Source organism: Leptonychotes weddellii, chromosome 15 (genome assembly GCF_054177405.1).
Source record: "Leptonychotes weddellii isolate Sample4059 chromosome 15, ASM5417740v2, whole genome shotgun sequence".
Classification (NCBI taxonomy): Eukaryota; Metazoa; Chordata; class Mammalia; order Carnivora; family Phocidae; genus Leptonychotes; species Leptonychotes weddellii.
The window spans coordinates 40,028,282-40,048,432 of record NC_138383.1 but is presented as its reverse complement, the minus strand read 5'-3'; the positions used below and the strand labels follow the sequence as shown (position 1 = coordinate 40,048,432).

General features: G+C 37.2%; 1 protein-coding gene and 1 pseudogene across 4 annotated transcripts in view; one reads left to right on the top strand and one right to left on the bottom strand.

Annotated features, from left to right (window-relative positions):
* Positions 1-20,151, bottom strand: part of PAFAH1B1 (platelet activating factor acetylhydrolase 1b regulatory subunit 1) — an 86,300-nt gene that overhangs the window by 10,457 nt on the left and 55,692 nt on the right. For all 4 annotated transcript variants that reach the window (XM_081805537.1, XM_081805535.1, XM_081805534.1 and 1 more), the window contains 6 exons: positions 12,327-12,411; positions 11,997-12,071; positions 10,974-11,180; positions 4,230-4,398; positions 2,139-2,241; positions 957-1,185 (listed from right to left, as the gene is read on the bottom strand). In XM_081805537.1, the coding sequence (XP_081661663.1) occupies positions 957-1,185; positions 2,139-2,241; positions 4,230-4,398; positions 10,974-11,180; positions 11,997-12,071; positions 12,327-12,411 (868 nt within the window). The remainder of the gene's footprint in view (positions 1-956; positions 1,186-2,138; positions 2,242-4,229; positions 4,399-10,973; positions 11,181-11,996; positions 12,072-12,326; positions 12,412-20,151) is intronic.
* LOC102729156 (NADH dehydrogenase [ubiquinone] 1 beta subcomplex subunit 3 pseudogene) lies at positions 17,851-18,243 on the top strand (annotated as a pseudogene).

Below are 20,151 nucleotides of genomic sequence, written 5' to 3'. Positions count from 1 at the left end.
TATTTACAATAGCCAAGACATGGAAGCAACCGAAGTGTCCATCAACTGATGAATGGCTAAAGATGTGATACACACACACACACACACACACAAAATAGAGTATTATTCATCCCTAAAAAATGGGGGAAAAAAAAGAATGAAATCTTGCCATTTGCAATGACATGGATGGAGCTAGAGAGTATAATGAAATAATCAGAATATAAGTCAGAACACTATAATGAAGTAAGTCAGAGAAAGACAAATACCATATGATTTCACTCCCATGTGGAATTTAAGAAACAAAACAAACGAGCAAAGGGGGAAAAAATGAGAAAGAGACAAACCAAGAAAACAGACTCTTAACCACAGAGAACAAACTGATGGTGACCAGAGGGGAGGAGGGTGGGAGGATGGGTGAAATAGGTGATGGGCATTAAGGAGTGCACCTGCGATGAGCACCAGGTGATTAAAATAAAAACTTAAAACAAACAACCAAATAAATAAAACTCCAGACTCAGTGCTTCTAGTGATCAAGAGTATCAAGAGGACTCCATATGAAATATTCTTTAAAATAAATATTTAAGGACTGAATTGTATTCCACCATAAATTTATAAATAAAATAATTACATTCATTAAAGGCAATTCTTCTAAAAGATAACTTTAACTTCTCCCATTAAGTTTTACTTTGCATAGGTATACTAACAATGACATTTCTGATAAATTTAATGACCACTTTTACTCTTCAGGAGAACCTACCATCCCCACCACAAGTCAAGGGTCAGCTGACAACAATAATCACTGGTTAAAAAATATAAATACTTCCACAAGTTCAAAAGAGTAAAAAGTTTCAAGATTCAGAATTTTGGGATACAGATTTGTCAATGTGTTAAAACTGCCCTGAAACTGAGAATCAGAAAAGTTACCTAAGGTTCTGATATCATCAATAAAATCATGAAATGACATATAAATCACATACCTCAGATCCTGTTGCTTCAGAGATGGAAGAATATGAGCTTTCTGGAGCCCAGGAAATACATTCTACCACATGCTCATGTTCTCGAAGCTCAGCCTTGCATTCCTTTGTTGCTACGACCCATACGCGCACAGTCTGATCATTGGAACAGCTGGCTATCAGAGTGCCGTCCTGATTTGGCCGCACCATACGTACCCATTCTCTGTGTCCTGTGAATGTCTTCACACAGTAGCTGTCAAAATAAGTAATAATTTACACTGTGAATGGCAAATTGGGCTACTTCCCAGAAGCAATATAAAACTAGCTATGCACTGGATTGAAGAGGTTGGCACCAAGTTAGAGTAATCACATGCAAGTCAACAGAATAAATGTACATTCACGGTTAATAAAAGATGGGGACAGGCTGGAAAATCAAACATCAATCAAAATGTGCTGATGGCAGTATCATTAAGGAGCTAACCAATCAACACATTCTAGAAGGTAAAATATAGAGAGAATAAAATCTTCCAAAACTAAACACACACAATAAACCTAACAAAAATATTTATAGCCTTGTTGGGAAAAAGGCACACTCTACTAATCTGGGTAAAACTAGTAGTAGGTTAAGGTTTTACGGTAACAATCATGTGTCATTCTAAGCACAACCAAACTCAGTCTAATAAGGGAATACCTGCACAAATGTTATTTACGTTTTATTTCAACCCACAGAGAAATCACCTAAAAAAGACCACAGAGAAATAAGCAACTGGGGGCGCCTGGGTGGCTCAGCCGGTTGAGCGTCTGCCTTTGGTTCAGGTCATGATCCCAGCGTCCTGGGATGGAGCCCTGCATTGTAGGGCTCCCTGCTCAGTGGGGAGTCTGCATCTCCTTCTCCCCCTGCCCCCCCGCCACGCGCTCTCGCGCATGCGCGCTCTCTCACTCTGCACTCTCTCAAATAAATAAATAAAATCTTAAAAAAACAAAATAAGCCATTGCATAGGAAATGGCTCTCAAGGACAGGGAAGTTTCTTTTATAATTTTCCTGTTCCTTTTTGGGAAACATTTAGAGACTAAAATCTTGTTTTAAAGTATATAACACAACCAGCACCATGATCATTCTGGTTTAAAGTCAAAATAATTGGTTCAGAACACATTTTGTTGTTTAATATCTCATTAGCTGACACCTTTTCAATCAAACCTACTCACCCAGTTTGCACTTCCCACATTTTTATAGTTTTATCCCTGGAGGCAGACACTATATGATCTCCATTGGGCATGATGGCTACTGAAGAAACATTGTGGTCATGGCCTAAAACACATAACACAGCAACGTATTAAGTGCTATATCACCAAGAGCAATTAAACCTCAGTTTACCATGAGATTTCAACATGGGATTTCAAATATCACAGCAACTTTAAATACACTGGGCTTTATATAAATTTGGTAAGAAACTTGGATTTACACACACAAGTTAAGGAATTAGCAACTTAATAAAACAATCCATAATGAATTAAGTAGCTAGCTCAATTTATGATTAAATTTCAACCTGTACAACTGTTTTAACATCACAAGGCATCAGTATCATCAGCATTTGAATATATTAATATGCTGAATGTTTATATATGAACACTAGAAACACAAAAATTTCCATGTTTGATATCCTAAGATATAGTATAGATTGGAAATAAGATTTACAAAGCTAAACAGAAAGAAGAAGAAAAATGGAGATTTGGTTCCATATTTAAAATAATGGTTGAAAATTAAATGTCCTTGGGGGTAAAAATGCATTATTCTATATGCATTATTCACATTCCTAATTAGCTATTCTGTGTGGAAAATGCCCTAGAGAATCCTCATAAATATCATTATTTAAGGAATATACAATGGTTGGAAAGAACTCCTTAAAAAGTTTTTTAAATTTAAGTATAGTTGACACGTTACATTAGTTTCAGTTGTACAACATAGTGATTCAACAAGTTTATACACTATGCTATGTTCACCGCAAGTGTAGCTGCCATCTGCCACCACAGGCCAGTACAATACTGTTAACTCTATTCCTCATGCTGTGCCTTTTAGTCCCTTGACTTACTCATTCCATAACTGGAAGCCTTATCTCCCACTCCCCTTCTTCATTAAAGTCACAACAACAAGATACAGGCTACTCAAAGAAACATAAACACCAGATTTTACGAAAGGATTCAATTCTTTTACGGAAGAATTCCTTTAACTGGTAAGTTTCCCACTTGGGGGAAAAACACCCTTCAAATTATACTTTCTATGTAATCACATAGCTTACATCACTGGATTATCTATTTAAAAAACCCCTTTTAGGGGCGCCTGGGTGGCTCAGTCGTTAAGCATCTGCCTTCGGCTCAGGTCATGATCCCAGGGTCCTGGGATCGAGCCCCGCATCGGGCTCCCTGGTCAGCAGGAAGCCTGCTTCTCTCTCTCCCACTCCCCCTGCTTGTGTTCCCTCTCTCGCTGTGTCTCTCTCTGTCAAATAAATAAATAAGATAAAAAACCTCTTTTATTACCAACATAGCATGTGTTCCTTATGTAAAATCCGAACATTCAAATTTTACCATGTTCAAAGAAACAACAAAAATCCTTAGTGAGCATCTTCTATGTGCCACGTACTAAAACAAGATGATTCATGTATACGATTTCATTTTATCCTCACAACAATCCTATGACAGGTATTATTACCTCTATCTTGCAGATGAAAAGAGGTTGAAATTTCCCAATGCCACAAGTAAACAAGTAGGAATTTGAACCCAGATATCTGATTCCAAAGCCCATGTTCTTTCCACAAGGCCAAACCGACTCAGAGAATAGTCTCTACGACAAGACCCAGGAAAACAACCTAACACTGAGACTACAGTATATGTGGAACATTATAAAATGAGCAAGAAATGCTAGGTTCCAGCTTTTACTATACCTATTTGTTTTGGACGTCAGTTTCTCAAGTGAGAAAATTGAAAAATAAAACAAAACAAATCCCCATTTTCTTTCTTTCTTGAAGACCGATATCCCAGCAGTTTTTCTTACCCAAAAATATTCCTGAAAACGAATTAAGTATTTTATATAAACCAGTACTAGGAGATACTTAAAACCTCGTAACTGAAACAATTCTCAACTACTGTGGCTTATCACATGGGCTATTTACATCATATGCTCTTCCACTGATACAATTAAGGATTAAATGTAGGGGACTGCACACTATTAGAAAACAATATTCTTTTCTCTGGAATGTGATGTTACAAATCAATATCAAAATACTATCTTCTACCCCTTACCGTGCATGGTTCTGATGCATTCAAAGCCCTGAAAATCCCATAGTTTAATGGTCATATCTGCAGAACAGGAAGCCAGAAGCTTGCCACTGTGGTCAAATGAAATATCCTGTACAGAGTCTGTATGTCCCTTAAGAGTTCGCTCAAAATCTCCAGTCTCATAATCCCACACCTGTCAAATGATCAGAAACTTAAGTTAACATCACCCCATCCCTTCTCATTTCACATTAGCACTCAGCAGACTAGTATGAGCAAATGACAAAGAGAGTTGTCTTAGAAACAGCACATCTTCAAGTATAAATTGGTCTTTTCTCTACAGAGAAAATTGAAGTTATAATTATTAAAACAGACTTCTAGTACCACATTATCTACCATATACCTAATTATGCTAGTGAGTAGGTATATAAAGCCAAAAGACAAAGTCTCTTCCCAGTCTGACAGGAGACAACAGACATGTAAACAAGTAAATTTAAAGACAAAAGTTTTGGGGGCAGTTATGATAGGCATCTATATGTAGAATATTAGGGGACAATAAAGAATGCTTAATCTAATAGACAAGCAGAGCTCAGACACCTAAGAGGCAAGGAAAGACTTCACAAGATGTTACTGTCCATGAACAGTAGATTAACAAAAGCATATATCATTTTGATGCAAAAATGGGAAGTCACTGACATTTTTTAAAGATAATTCTTCTAAGATAATAGACATAATAAGCTATCAAGAATAAATATTAGGGGTGCCTGGGTGGCTCAGTTGGTTAAGCATCCAATTCTTGATTTCAGCTCAGGTCATGATATCGGGGTCGTGGAATCGAGCCCCACACTGGGCTCCGCGTTCAGTGCGGAGTCAGCTTGTCTCTCTCCCTCTGCTCCTCCCCTCAATCGCGCTCTCTCTCATTCTCTCTCTCTCTTGCAAATAAATAAACAGGTAAATAAAATCTTTATTAAAAAAAGAATAAATATTAGAAACAGACCTCAAGAACATTCTAAACTTTCACTCTGGTGGTCAAATGCTAGTCTGAAGTTCAATCTTTACCCGACACCAATTATATATGCTCTAAAATCAAATGATTGATTCCATTCTTCCTATTGTAGGTTCAAATTTACCTGCAGTAGGTTATATACCAACCAATTTAAAGAATAGAAAATGCATTTCAAAAACTTGGAAACAATTAGGGGAAACAACATTAGTGGAATGGCTAAGTAGATGTTAAGACCTGCAATTATAAGGAACTTGTTACATAATAAAATAATGTTAAATAAAAGAGAACACAAAATTACATGTGATCCCAACTACACAAAAAACTCACCTAAGAAAAATAAACTATCTTCTAAAACACATTTCTTTTCCAGAAAATGTATATACCCTTCTCAATATAAACAGATTTTTTCTTACCATATATTCAAGTACTTCTACATAGAAGTGATTTCTAATTTTGCACGTATTTTGTTAGATTTATCCTTAAGTATCCTGGGGTTTTTTGATGCTATTATGTGGCATTTTAAAATTTCAATTTTCAAATTATTCATTGCTAAGTTTATAGAAATACAATGACCCTTTGTATAGTAACCCTGTATCCAGAGTAGTTCTAGTAGCTTTTTGGTGGATTTTTTGGGCTTTCTACATAGATGATCATGTTGTCTGCCAGTAAAGACAGTTTCATTTCTTCCTTTCCAATCTGTATGCCTTTTCTTTCTTTGTCTGCCTTACTGCACTGACAAGGCACTCTTTTACAAACATGAATGTAAGTGGTTGAGACTAAACATCTGGCCTTGGTTCCTGATCTCAGGGGGAAAGCATTGTTTTCCACCATTAATTATTATGCTCAGATACCTTTTAACCTTTTATCAGCTTAATGAAGCTCCCTTCCTAGCTTGCTGTGAGCTATTATCATGAATGAATGCTGGAATTTTGTCAGATGCATTTTCAGAACCCATTATGTTTTTTTTATTGATGTGGTGTATCATACTGACTGATTTTCCCAATTCTGCACTCTGGGATAAACCCTACTTGGGTCGTATTAATTAACCTTTTTATAAATTGCTGGATTTAATCTGCTTATAATTTGTTAAGGATTTTGCATATGCGTTCATGAATGGTATAATACTGGTCAGTTGTTTTCTTTTTTTGTAAGATTTTTGTCCCGTTTAGTATCTAACGACACCAAAAGTTCAGATGAATATTTTACATACTAAAAATAAGGTGTGATCTTGCAGTTCAGTTTCAGTTAACTTCCCATGCATTTGTCAAAGAACATTATAGCATTTTCTCTAAAATAAATATACTCAGAAAATGAACTGTCTCTCTTCATAGATGGTGAACAAGGCATAATGTTAGTTTGCAAATATCAAGAATTAATAAGAATTAATTTTATTTTTCCTTTACTTGCTATTTACCTTTTGTATGATTATAAAAATAAATGCTCATGATAAGCTATAATGTACTTATCTAAAGGCAATAAAAATAACCACTATCCTACCAAAGGAATGGTTTTTCCATTCTTTCTATGCTATTTTTAAGTATAATGACTGTGTATACTTCATTATCCCATTTCTTCTCTGCTTCTCTCAAGTAATATTCCATGCCATTAAAGACTTGGCAAACATTTTTTTTTTAAAGATTTTATTTTAAGTAATCTCTACACCCAATGCAGGGCTCAAAAATGGCATGCTCCACCCACTGAGCCAGCCATGTGCTGCGCACCCCTCCCTCTGCCTTTTTGGGGCAAACATCTTTTTTTTTAAAGGAATTCCTATTGTTAGCTAAATTTTTTGTGGGGGAAGGGAAGGGCAGAGAGAGAGAATCTTTTTTTTTTTTTTTAAAGATTTTATTTATTTATTTGAGAGGGAGAGACTGAGAGAGAGCACATGAGAGGGGGGAGGGTCAGAGGGAGAAGCAGACTCCCCGCCGAGCAGGGAGCCCGATGCGGGACTCGATCCCGGGACTCCAGGATCATGACCTGAGCCGAAGGCAGTCGCTTAACCAACTGAGCCACCCAGGCGCCCAGAGAGAGAGAATCTTAAGCAGGCTCCATGCCCAGCACAGAGCCCAACAAGGGGCTCAATCTTACAACCCTGAGCATCATGACCTGAGCTGATAGCAAGAGTCAGACAACTCAACCGACTGAGCCAGGTGCCCTACAATTTTTCATTATTATAGAAAACATTATATAAATGAAAATCTTTGAATATTGAAAAATATCTGTCCTCATTTTGCAATATTAGGTCAGATGGTGAAAAAGAATTTTGGGTCAAAAAGTATAGAATTTTGGGTCAAAAAGTATACTTTTTAAGCCCTTCTGCTAAATTGTTCTCTCATAAGATTGTATCAAATGTAATGAGAATGCCTGATTCATTAAACTCTTATCACCACTGGGAATTCTCATCTAAGAAGTAAAATATACTGACAGATTTGAGATATACTGTAATATTAATATGCATTTTTTCTACTATTAGTAGCAAAGCCAAAACTTTTTTTTACTGTTGGTAAGCCATTTTTTCTTCTATGAATTGTCTGTTTACATCCCACAGTTCAATTTTCTATTGAGAATGATTACTGTTTTTTCACATTTGTTTTGAACTCTATAAAAAGTTGGCAGTCCTGGGGCACCTGGGTGGCTCAGTCAGTTAAGCGTCTGCCTTTGGCTCAAGTCATGATCTCAGGGTCCCAGGATCGAGCCCCTGCATTGCGCTCCCTGCTCAGTGGGGAGCCTGCTTCTCCCTCTCCCACTCCCCCTGCTTGTGCTCTGTCAAATAAATAAAATCTTAAAAAAAAAAAAAAAGTTTGGCAGTCCATCTGCCTCATTTGTTGAATGTATTTTTCAGTTTTGTTTGCTGTTCATTTTTTTTTTTTTTAAGATTTTATTTATTTATTTGACAGAGATAGACACAACAAGAGAGGGAACACAAGCAGGGGGAGTGGGAGAGGAGAAGCAGGCTTCCCGCGGAGCAGGGAGCCCGATGCAGGGCTCGATCCCAGGACCCCGGGATCATGACCTGAGCCGAAGGCAGGCGCCCCTGCTGTTCATTTTTAAAAATGTTTAAGAATACTCTACGTAACAATCAGAAATAACATTTCAAGGGGTGCCTGATTGGCTAGGTCAGTGGAATATGCGACTCTTTGTCTCAGGGTTGCGGGTTTGGGCCCCACACTGGGTGTGGAGACTACTTAAAAATAAAATCTTAAAAAAAGAAAAATAAATAACATTTCAAAATACTGTTATGAGCTATTTCAAATATCTATCCTACATTTTCCCTAAATTATTAAAGGTTGATGATATAAATGAATTACTCTAAAAGGAATAAATCTGTTGTATTTACCAGATGCACAAGGGAAATAATATAATAAGAATTTCTGTTACCATTAACTACATTTTACTGGGCCCTTACCATCTACCTAAATCTGTCAGGCACTATACTGCTAATATGTTATGTACACATTACTTAATTTTAAGCCAAAGAACTGTATTCCCAACAAATGAGAAAACTGAGCCTTAAACATACCAAGCACTTTGTCCAAGACAGTCACAAAATTACAAAAAATTCTGTCTATGTTCTTCTTTGAGTTTTTGGGAAAGTAGTTCTATCACAATCTTCATTTAGCAATCACCTAGGTTTTACTACAACTGAATAATAAAAGTATGGAAGGAGAGTAGAAAAAGTTTTTTTCATTCCAAAAAATATACACAGAAGTAATTTAATGAGAGGGAAAAAAAAGCTTTATGGGTAAGAATGAACAGAACATTATTTATGACAGTAGATGATTGGAAATGACATAAAAAGTCCAAAGGAGAAAATTTGTCCATGGTACTGAAACACTGCTAGCACCAAGTACTCCTTTAGTGTCTGTCCAGTACTGTTTTAAGCAGTTTCCACATATTAACTTATTTAATCCTACCAAAAGCCCTGAGATAAGTATTAATTATCTTCATTTTATAGATGAGGAAAGAGAAGCACAAAAAGTTAATCTGCCCATGATCACATTAATTTTGAATGATGGGGTCAGGACTTTAACCAAGAGCATTAACTCCCCTACAAAGCCTCCACATATAAACAAAACAACTAGCATAAAATCATTAAAAATGATTCATCAGAAACAAAGAAACCTATTTCTAAAATAATTTAATAAAAAAAGAATCGAAACTAAATACAAATGATTTTCATTAATGAAGCAACCACGTGTACACACATTAAATAAAGAGTAAATGGAAGGGAGAACTATTAAGTAGTTGCTGAGATATGTGATATGATTATTATACACAGAAATTTTAAAACTTCGAATTGTAACATTTTATTTTATTTTATTTTTTTAAGTAGGCTCCACACCCAACATGGGGGCTTGAACTCACCATCCTGAGATCAAGAGTTGCATGCTCTACCAACTGAGCCAGCCAAGGCGCCCTGATTTGTAATATTTTAAAGTTCACTCAATACGTATATTTTAAGATGGCACATTTACAGTTTTGTTTATGCTTTTATACCACTGCACCGTAAAATCAATTATTAAGACTGGGTTTTTAATCTATTCACCCTTATGGCTCTTGACAGCAGTACAGTTTTTACAGTACACAAAACTATCATGAAATCAATAATTTAAATACATGTCTACATATATTTGAAAAACAGCAATGGTTAATGTATTAGGTATGTAATCATTTCAGACTACATGGTACACATATGATTTAAGACTCTCTTCCAATTACTCTGCAGCCCACCCCATGGATCACCAGCCCATGGGATGGAAGGAAGCCACTGATTTAGAAACTAAAGAAAGAAACCACATTAGGAAAATATAAAACAATGTTTAATTTGAAGAACAAATTAAGGAGAGTCACATTTAAGTCATTACGGTATTTTACACTGGACTACTGCTAGGCGATATAGTCTTAACAACCTACTCATGTTTTCTTAATTATACCTCTATAAATGAAACTTATTAAAATCTAGAACTTAGGGGCGCCTGGGTGGCTCAGTCTGTTAAGCGTCTGCCTTTGGCTCAGGTCATGATCCCAGGGTCCTGTGATCAACCCCCGCATCAGGCTCCCTGCTCCACAGGAAGCCTGCTTCTCCCTCTCCCTCTAGAACTTAATCTGGAAAGAGCCTTAGAAGAGAAAAACCTACCTAAACCTTTTAACTATATTTTACTTATCTTTCTGCAGGTAGTTTATATAACTGTTACTGTATGGTGTCTGGATCAAAGGGAATTATAAAAACAACCTTTTTTCTGGATTAAAAGATAAAACATTAAAATGTGTATACTTACTGTAAAAAATACAAAAATGAGAGAAATACATAACTTATAAAGTGAAAACCTTCTATATCCCCACACCCCTGGAGAGAACTACTGTTTGGAATCAAAGCCAGTATTTAAAATACATCAAGGAGAGCCCAATTTGAGTAAGTCCCCTACTGAATTCTTTTGCAGAATATATTCAACCCCTGAAGTACTCATGTTGTAATCTTATATTTTCATCTATCATCTCTGCTTAAAAGCAAGGTACACTTATGTCTTCATTCTCCAAAAACAAAAATTATTCAAGTACTAGGTGACCTATGGCCCAACACTAAATCAGTGACACCCTACTTTCTCAAATTCATCAGTAAACTTACTTGGCAGCTTGCCTCTCAGGAGCTACAAACTCCCGTCTTTCCTGTCTTGCACAGGTCTGCATTTTCAGGATCTTTTTTTTCTTATACCCAATTAACTTTAATCTGCTTTTAACATCTTTAATTTTTTTGAAAAAATTACCTTAATTGTAGCATCCTCTGAAGCAGAGACCATAACACTGAACACAGGATGGAAAATTACTCGAGTGACTGGACTCCTATGACCGCTCAACGCATATTTTTCTGGTGGACGGGGAATCCATTCTTTTGGGTCTCGTTTCTGACCAAGGGGTCCACCTGACGTAAATTCTTCTTTTGCTTCATTTAGTTTTGATTCTAATTCCATAACCTTGAGAAGGAACACGGTTATATACAGATTCCAATAAAAGTAATATATTTGATATTTTTAAAAACTGCCTTTAGTTTGCATCTGTTTATGCAGGATACTTGAAGAAATTTCAGTAATTTACAAAGCATTCATCAAATTTAATTGAAAAGATCTATATAATATACTACCCAAAATTTTATTAGTGTGACAAAACTGAAACTTGAGAAAAACTATGACTGGTATCAACTACTTAACTAAAAAAATTTCAATTTCTATCTACTAATTAGAGGAAGAGCAGTGCAATAAAAGCTGACATTAAAAGCTGACATTATGTATGTGTTATGCAACTTTTCTAAGAGCTTTTTATGGATTAACTCATATTAAAGAATGTTATTTATTTATTCTAACTTTGCCTACTAAAAGTATAAATTTGAGGACCAGAGTATTATTTGGTGCCTTCACTTTACAGATAAAAACAAAAGCTCAGAGATGAAAATGACTTCTCTTAAGTGCACACTTTAGTGCTCTTTCCCCAGCATCATACTGGCTCCATGCTTTCTTCCAATCTAAATGCACAAATGAGTTCTTTCAGTATCAATTCTTTCAAGTCAGGGTTATGTAGATTCATTGGAGCCAACATCTGGGTTGCATGAGTTAGCATGTATTAGGCAAAGACCTGTCTAGGTCAGTTTTTTTTAATGCATAAAAATGATTTTTATTTGCCTTTCAAGAGCAAATATAATTATTAATCAATGCAGAATAACTGATATATTTTCAGAAAGTTTATATAAGAGCACTCTGAGTACAAGTGACTTTAAAGAAAGAAGACGTAGATACCTTCTTTTGTAATCTAATAACGGATGTCCATTTTTTTTCCAAAAGACCAGCATATTTCTTATCTAATTCTTCATTCTAGAGGAAAAAAAATGAGAACCTTTTGAAAAATGGCTCAACTACATTGTTCAAGGCATACAGACCATTCACCTAAGCCCAAATGTTACTAAATATTTGATTATACAAAAAGGGGGGGGGTGAAAACCTAGGGCCAAAGAACCACATAACAAATGATAGCATTTGTGAATAACTGACATGACTGTTCAATACTGATACTTGAGTAAAATCCACTTATTAACTATACCACGAATAACTGTAAAAAGGCAAACATACCATATCTAATTCAGCTTCCTTTTTAAAAACTGAATATGCCTCTTCGTAGCCATTTGAACGAAGATAATCTGCTATAGCTCGATTTCTGAAAGAAAACAAATTCAAATGACTTCTAACAAAACCCGATTTTTAAATAAGATTTTATTTATTCATTTATTTAAGAGACAGTAAGCATGTGCAAGCAGGTGGAGAGGCAGAGGGGGAGGGAGAGGGACAAGCAGACTGCACCAAGTGGGCATGGAGCCCTACGTGGGGCTCGATCCCATGACCCTGAGATCATGACCTGAGCCAAAATCAAGAGTCAGATGCTCAACCGACTGAGCCACCTGGGCGCCCCACAAAATCTGATTTCTATGTTAAATATTTTATTTAAAATCTCATAAATCTTAAAACACTCTTTTAAAAGTATTCCCTTCCAAATCATACAAGTATTTCACAAAAAAAGGAACCCTCCCCCAAAGCCTCTAAAACACTTAGTCCTGTCATAGTACATCCAAAATATTAAAACATTATTCTTGAGCTTTTAGTTGTAAGTTTCTAATGTACTGCTTACCTTACAAGATGAGGGGACTCTGAGGGTCAAGATACAGCTTATAGAACAGCTACTGATTTGTGACAGTCATCATCAGTTTTGTTCATGTTTACATTTAGCCTTCCTTTACTACTTGTTATGCTAGCAGATGCTCAAGGACTAGCAACTGAAATTTAGTTTTGCATAGAAAATTGTTCTGATAAATTATAACTAATAAGTATTTAATATCAGAGATAATTTTAACCATTAGAATGGGTGAAAAAAAGGGCACAAGCTCTAAACTTAGTATATCATAGAATGAGACATTCATTTAGAATTAGAAAACTCGAAGGTTAGAAAAGCTCAATTAGCAGGTGCTTCTTCATGCTGTCCTTATAATCTTTCAAAGAGAAAATCAGCTACCTCCCCTCCTAAAGCAACCTATTCCAATGTCTCTCAACTTTTTTGAGCCTTAAGCACCACTGTGACAGAAATAGCTGTTTGGGATTCCTTTAAAACATTGTAATTTAAATAATTAAAAAGTTAACATATATGCAAGGTTAAACAAAACTTAAATATATAAGTACACAATAAAATATCCTTTCTACCACTGACCCCTAATATTCCATTCCTAAGGTCACCACTTAATCAGTGTTTTGTATATTCAGAGACAATCTACCTAAACACACAAATTCCTGCATAGTCTTCTAGAGATAATCAATATTTGTTTCTTACACAGTCACATAAACTCAATCTAAGCCATCATTCTTTACCAGCAGACATAAATTTGCCTTTAAAAAAACAGATTGTATTCCATTATAGACATATGCTTTTACTACCACAAACAATGCTCCTATGACTACCCTATCAAAGCCACTGCCCACCTAATGCTTTAGGAAATAAAAACACTCTAGTAGTATCGTAGAATTGGTGGAATCAAGTTTTAATTCAATGGCATGTTAAAAAAGTAAAACAAACAGTGGAGAAAGATAATAGGGAATTGCATCAAACACTTAATATTCCAGGTAATTATTAGCATACCAAAGATTAAAGCATAGTAACCAGTGGATGACAGGGTCAAGCACATCACATTCATGAAAATGGGGGCTGAGGAAAGATAAATTCTTACTATTATTGTGAGTCTGTGTCTGTGTGCTGCTTATATCACACAGCCTGTACCTTCTGGCCTGTTCTACTAATGGATAACTTGATTCATAAGAAGTGTCTTCTTTACATGGAGCTGAAATCTATCTCGTCTTAATTTCCAAGTAGTTCTACTTGGGCCTTCCGAAACAATACAAAATAGGAAGGCAATGGATCTCTCAAAATATTCCATCAAATACTGTGTTGTCAGAGCCTGTGTTACAAATCTTCAACAAAAGTAAATTTCCCTTGGTTAGAATATCCCAAATAATAAGGGAAACAAGTTAAAAACATATCTATTTCTTAGCTTTATTTTCTTCTTTAAAAATGTCAAGGGTAAACAAATCATATATAGTACTTGCAAATATTTAATGTTCCTACCTAGCTCCATTCTTACCTCAGGGTCAAACCCTAATGCCTGAAACTTTGCCTGAAGACACAGCACACAGCTTACAACTCTGAAGCTCATATAAGAAATAATATATATATATATGTAATACATGCACAAATTATAACAATTATTACCTTAATGAACTTATTTTTTGTAAAGATAGATAAATGGTGGTACTTTTCCAGGAAACAATAGTAAAAGGAGAAAAATGCAAACTATTCCTTTTCCTTATTAAAAAAGTCCCAACATTTTCAGATTACCACTGCTAACCCTTCTGTATAGTCATCTCATACCATGTTCTTTGCCAATAAATTCACATCACCATGGATGTATTATGTATGGCTTTTTTTTTTTTTAATAATTTATTTATTTGAGAGAGAGAGAGACAGAGCACCAGCAGGGCGAGGGGCAGAAGGAGAGGAAGAAGCAGACTTTCCCCCCATCCCCCAGAAAGGAGCCCGGGCTCCATCCCAGGACTGCTGAGATTATGACCTGAGCCAAAGGCAGCTGCCCAACCGACTGAGCCACCCAAGAACCTCTGTAGGGCTTTTTGTCAAGTAACTTTATCTGTTCCCCATGTCATGAAAATCTTCCCTGGTCAGTAAATATTCATCTGTAACATTATAGTTATTAATATTCAAACACAATATTCTATGATGTAGATGTACCAAATTTTATTTATGCAATTACCTACTGTTGGACTTTCAGGTTGTTTCTAATTTTTCACCATTTTAAACAATGTTGCAAATAAACATTCATATAAAGCCTTTCTCACATCTTTACATTGGAGTCAAAAGATGCTACACATTGAATGTTTGTGTGTCATCCTCCTCCCTGCCACTAATTCTTTTTTTTTTTTTTTTTGACAGAGAGAGACAGCGAGAGAGGGAACACAAGCAGGGGGAGTGGGAGAGGGAGAAGCAGGCCTCCCTGCTGAGCAAGGAGCCCGATGCGGGGCTCGATCCCAGGACCCTGGGATCATGACCTGAGCTGAAGGCAGACGCTAAACAGCTGAGCCACCCAGGCGCCCCGCTGCCACTAATTCTTATGTTGAAACCTAATATGATGGTATTTGGAGATGGGGCTTTTGGAGGTGCTTAGATCATGAGGGCAGAGCCCTCATGGATGGGATTAATGCCCTTATAAAAAGAGAATGTTAACTAGGAAGCAAGCACCACCAGACACCAAATGTGCTAATGCTTTGATCTTGGACTTTCCAGCCTCTAGAACCCTAAGAAATAAATCTCTGGGGGCACCTGGGTGGCTCAGTCGTTAAGCATCTGGCTTCAGCTCAGGTCATGATCCCAGGGTTCTGGGATCGAGCCCCACATCAGGCTCCCTGCTCAGCGGGAAGCCTGCTTCTCCCTCTCCCACTCCCACTGCTTGTGTTCCCTCTTGCTATCTTTCTCTGTCAAATAAATAAATAAAATCTTAAAAAAAAAAAAAAGAAATCTCTTTTGTTAATAAGCCACCCAGTTTACAGTATTTATTAGAGTAGACTGAACAAAGACAAAAGTTATACACATTTTTAGGACATTTTGATAGCTACTATCAATAGTTATGAATGTCATCCCTTTACCATCTTTACTTTTCAAACATTTCGATTAGCATTTACTGACTTAAAAAAAACCCAAGTTTTTATCCTTTGATTCTGCTTATGTAACTTTTATAAAAAGTGGACTAGATGTTAAATTTTTAAAACTTCTGCAATATTTCTATATTCTATGTAGCTTAATTCAACATCTGCATTTTATTGGTTTTTTTTTAAAGATTTATTTACTTTTTTGAGAGACAGAGAGGGAGTGAGCATGAGCAGGGGGAGGAGTAGAGGGAGAGAAACTCAAGTAGACTCCAACTGAGTGTGGAGCCCAATGCAGGGCTTGATCTCATGACCCACAGATCATGACCTGAGCCGAAATAAAGGGTGAGATGCTCAAAAGACTAAGCCACCCAGGCGCCCCTCGACATCTGCATTTTAAAAAGATGTTGTATGGCAAATGCAATGAATTAGAAAGATGCAGGTGATTACAAATGTGCATAAAGCAGCACCTCATTATAGTTTTATGTCACATTTATACTTTTTATAAAATGTTAAATACAATTTAAAAAACAACATTCACGGGGCGCCTGGGTGGCTCAGATGGTTAAGCGTCTCCCTTCAGCTCAGGTCATGATCCCAGCGTCCTGGGATCGAGCCCCGCATCGGGCTCCCTGCTCAGCGGGGAGTCTGCTTCTCCCTCTCCCTCTGCCTCTCTCCCTGTTCATGCTCTCTATCTCTGTCTCAAATGAATAAATAAAATCTTTAAAAACAAACAAACAAACAACATTCACTATCTCTTTTGATCCTAAAACAATCCTGCCAAATTAGGTAAAAAAGTGTATTACCCCTATATTATATATTGGCAGACTGACTTATCAAGGCCACAAAACTAGCAAGTAGTAAAATAATCTAGGATAATTTTTTTTTAAAGATTTTATTTATTTATTCATGAGAGACAGAGGCAGAGGGAGAAGCAGGCTCCCCACAGAGCAGAGAGCCCAATGCAGGACTCGATCCCAGGACCCTGGGATCATGACCTGAGCCGAAGGCAGACGCTCAACCGACCGAGCCACCCAGGCGTCCCTCTAGGATAATTCTAAAAAACATTTACTGAGTGGCTGGGGAAGAAACTGGCTAAGCAGGTGGAGCTCTGCACCTCCCTCCTTTCATTAGAGTGGTTCCATTTTTATGTATTTCCAAATATTGTATTTTTTTATAAGTGCTTTAAAAATGGACTTATAATGGGGCACCTGGATGGCACTGTGAGTTAAGCGTCCAACTCTTGGTGTCAGCTCATGTTGTGATCTCAGGGTCATGAGATCGAGCCCTGCATCAGACTCTGTGCTCAGTGCGGAGTCTGCTTAAGGCTCTCCCTCCCTCTCCCTCTGCATCCCCTGCCCCTGCACACACATTCTCTCTAAAATATATAAAAAAATCTTAAAAAAAAAAAAAAAAGCCTATACTGCTCTTTAAAAAGCCCTACACCCAAATCCCTGAAGCCAAAAATGAATCACACTTTTAACCACTAGACTTTTGTTTTGGTAACTGACTAGATGTGAGAGATGGGAGAACACAGTTAATTCACAAGTTTCTAGTGAATTGTAGTACAAAGAAGAAAACGAGGTAGAATACGAGTTCAGTTTTAAACCTTCCAACTTGAAGTAGCTATAAGATATTTAAGTAAAGATACATGATATAAGAGGTAATTAGATACACACACAGGTCATGGCTTGAGAGAGAGACTTGATGTAAGAAAAGAATTTGGGAAAATTAGCAATCAGGGAGTAGTGATTCAAACCACATTAAGTAGTGAAAGACAATTCAGAAGAAGGTATATTATGAGGGCCAAAAAAGGAGACCAGAATGTAACCGATGGAACCTTGACAGATACCAATACTTAAGAACTAAGACAGGGGAACAACTTCTGTTTCTGCTTGGCTCCGGCTGGAGGACTGACTACTGAGTGTCGTGAGAGGTCAGACTGCTGTCAGACATGGCCCACAGACACGGGCATGAACATGGCCCTAGTAAACTGGAACCTCCAGATCATAAACAATGGAAGATAGACGGGACACCATTAGCAACTGTCCAAGAGAGGCTGACTGCACGAGGGCTAAGGGATCCATGGGGCCTATATGAAGCTTAGAGATACATGGGTGGCTTTGCAAACAATGTTTCCTTTGTTGGTGCATTATTAAAAGGATTCAAATGGGGATTTGCAGCATTTGTGGTAGCTGTAGGGGCGGAATATTACCTGGAGTCCAAGAATAAAGATAAGAAGCATCACTGAAGAGAATACCTGGAAGTATCTTAACTTCTTAACTCTCTTATAAAAATAAGATTTCTTCAATGTTAAAAAAAAAAAAGAACTAAGACAGGGGCACCTGGCTGGCTCAGTCAGTGAAGCGTCCGACTCCTGGGTTTTGGCTCAGGTCATGATCTCAGGGTCCTGAGATCTAGCCTGTACCAGGCTCCGCCCTCAGCAGGGAGTCTGCTGGAGATTCTCTCTCCCTGTCTCTCTCCCTCTCCCCCTACTCATGCACACGCTCTCTCTCTCTCTCTAAAACAAATAAATCTTAAAAAATAAAATAAAATAAAGAGAAGACAATCAAGAGAGATGTGAGAGGGGCGCCTGGGTGGGTCAGTCGTTAAGCGTCTGCCTTCGGCTCAGGTCATGATCCCAGGGTCCTGGGTTTGAGCCCCACATCGGGCTCCCTGTTCAGTGGGAAGCCTGCTTCTCCCTCTCCCACTCCCCCTGCTTGTGTTCCTGCCCTCCCTATCTCTCTCTGTGAAATAAATAAATAAGATCTTAAAAAAAAAAAAGAGAGAGAGATGTGAGCAAGGCAATGGAGAAGGAAGCTTCAAAGAAATGGAGATGGACAGCAGTGACAAACACACGAGAGAGGTCAAAGTCAGTCTAAAAAGTACTAAAAGATCCCTGTCGACTTTAGCAAGCACAGTTTCAGAACTTCAAGTGGCCTCAGCATTCCATTCCACAATAAGGTTTCAAATGAGTACTGTAAAACACTGGAGTTGGGAAGAGCAGTGAGTTTTGAGAATATCAGGGATGGATTCTCTTTTTATTAGATGAGGGTAAATGCTTGGTTAACACTACGATATATGAGAGTTTGGAAAGAGATATCACATGGCATTAATAGTATCATTACATAGAACAACCAAAGAGCAAGATACATATACAAAAATACAGAAAAAAAAAATTAGAACTTAAGTTTAAATGAGTCTGATGCCATTAGGGATAGCTGAATCCAGTGAATGTGGAACCTCTACCAGGAAGGTATACCACTATCACTTAAGAGTAAGTAAAGACTGAAGAATCTCTTGGATCTAACAGTCTAACTGTGCTTCTGGAGTTTACTACTAATTCCAGTTGTTAATCTGGAGTTGATTTTCATCAGTTTTATTAAGAATGGAAGATTTAATCTCTTTTGAAACAAGTGGACAGCAAGGCACAAGTTTATAATCACCTCTCCCAGAAACTTCATACACATGATTTAAATTAATCTATTAAGAGGCGCCTGGGTGACTTAGACATTAAGCGTCTGCCTTCGGCTCAGGTCACGATCCCAGGGTCCTGGGATCGATCCCCGCATTAGGCTCCCTGCTTGACAGGAAGCTTGCTTCTCCCTCTCCCACTTCCCCTGCTTGTGTTTCTGCTCTCACTACTTCTCTCTCTCTGTGTCAAATAAAATATTTTTTAAAAATTAATTAATCTATTAAATCTCAGGAGATGAAAAAAAGCAACCAATCACTGGAATCGAAGCAAAATTCACGCATAAGTGTAACAGATCATTCTGAGTAGACCCAAACTAGTAACCCTATATACAAAGCAAAGAAAATGGTTAAAACAGAACGAACTGAAATGAAGGACTTTTATCCATGAACAAACAGAACTGGCTACACAGAGCTTAGGCTTATATACAGAAATACTGTTATCCTTTGAAACTATCACGAGTGAGACCTGTGTTTGCCTTCTAAACAACTCCAAGTTTATTAAAATGCCAGGGTTAGATTTTAAGCATTTTGGTTGACTTCCTACATTCTCTTCATTGTTCTTTTATCCCCCAGGATAATTTTTGTAGCTGTAATATCACTTGTAAAACATCCCACCACTACCAACCCTTATAAAGAGAGGTAAGATTTAAAAAAAAAAAAATTTGGGGGGCGCCTGGGTGGCTCAGTTGGTTAAGCGACTGCCTTCGGCTCAGGTCATGATCCTGGA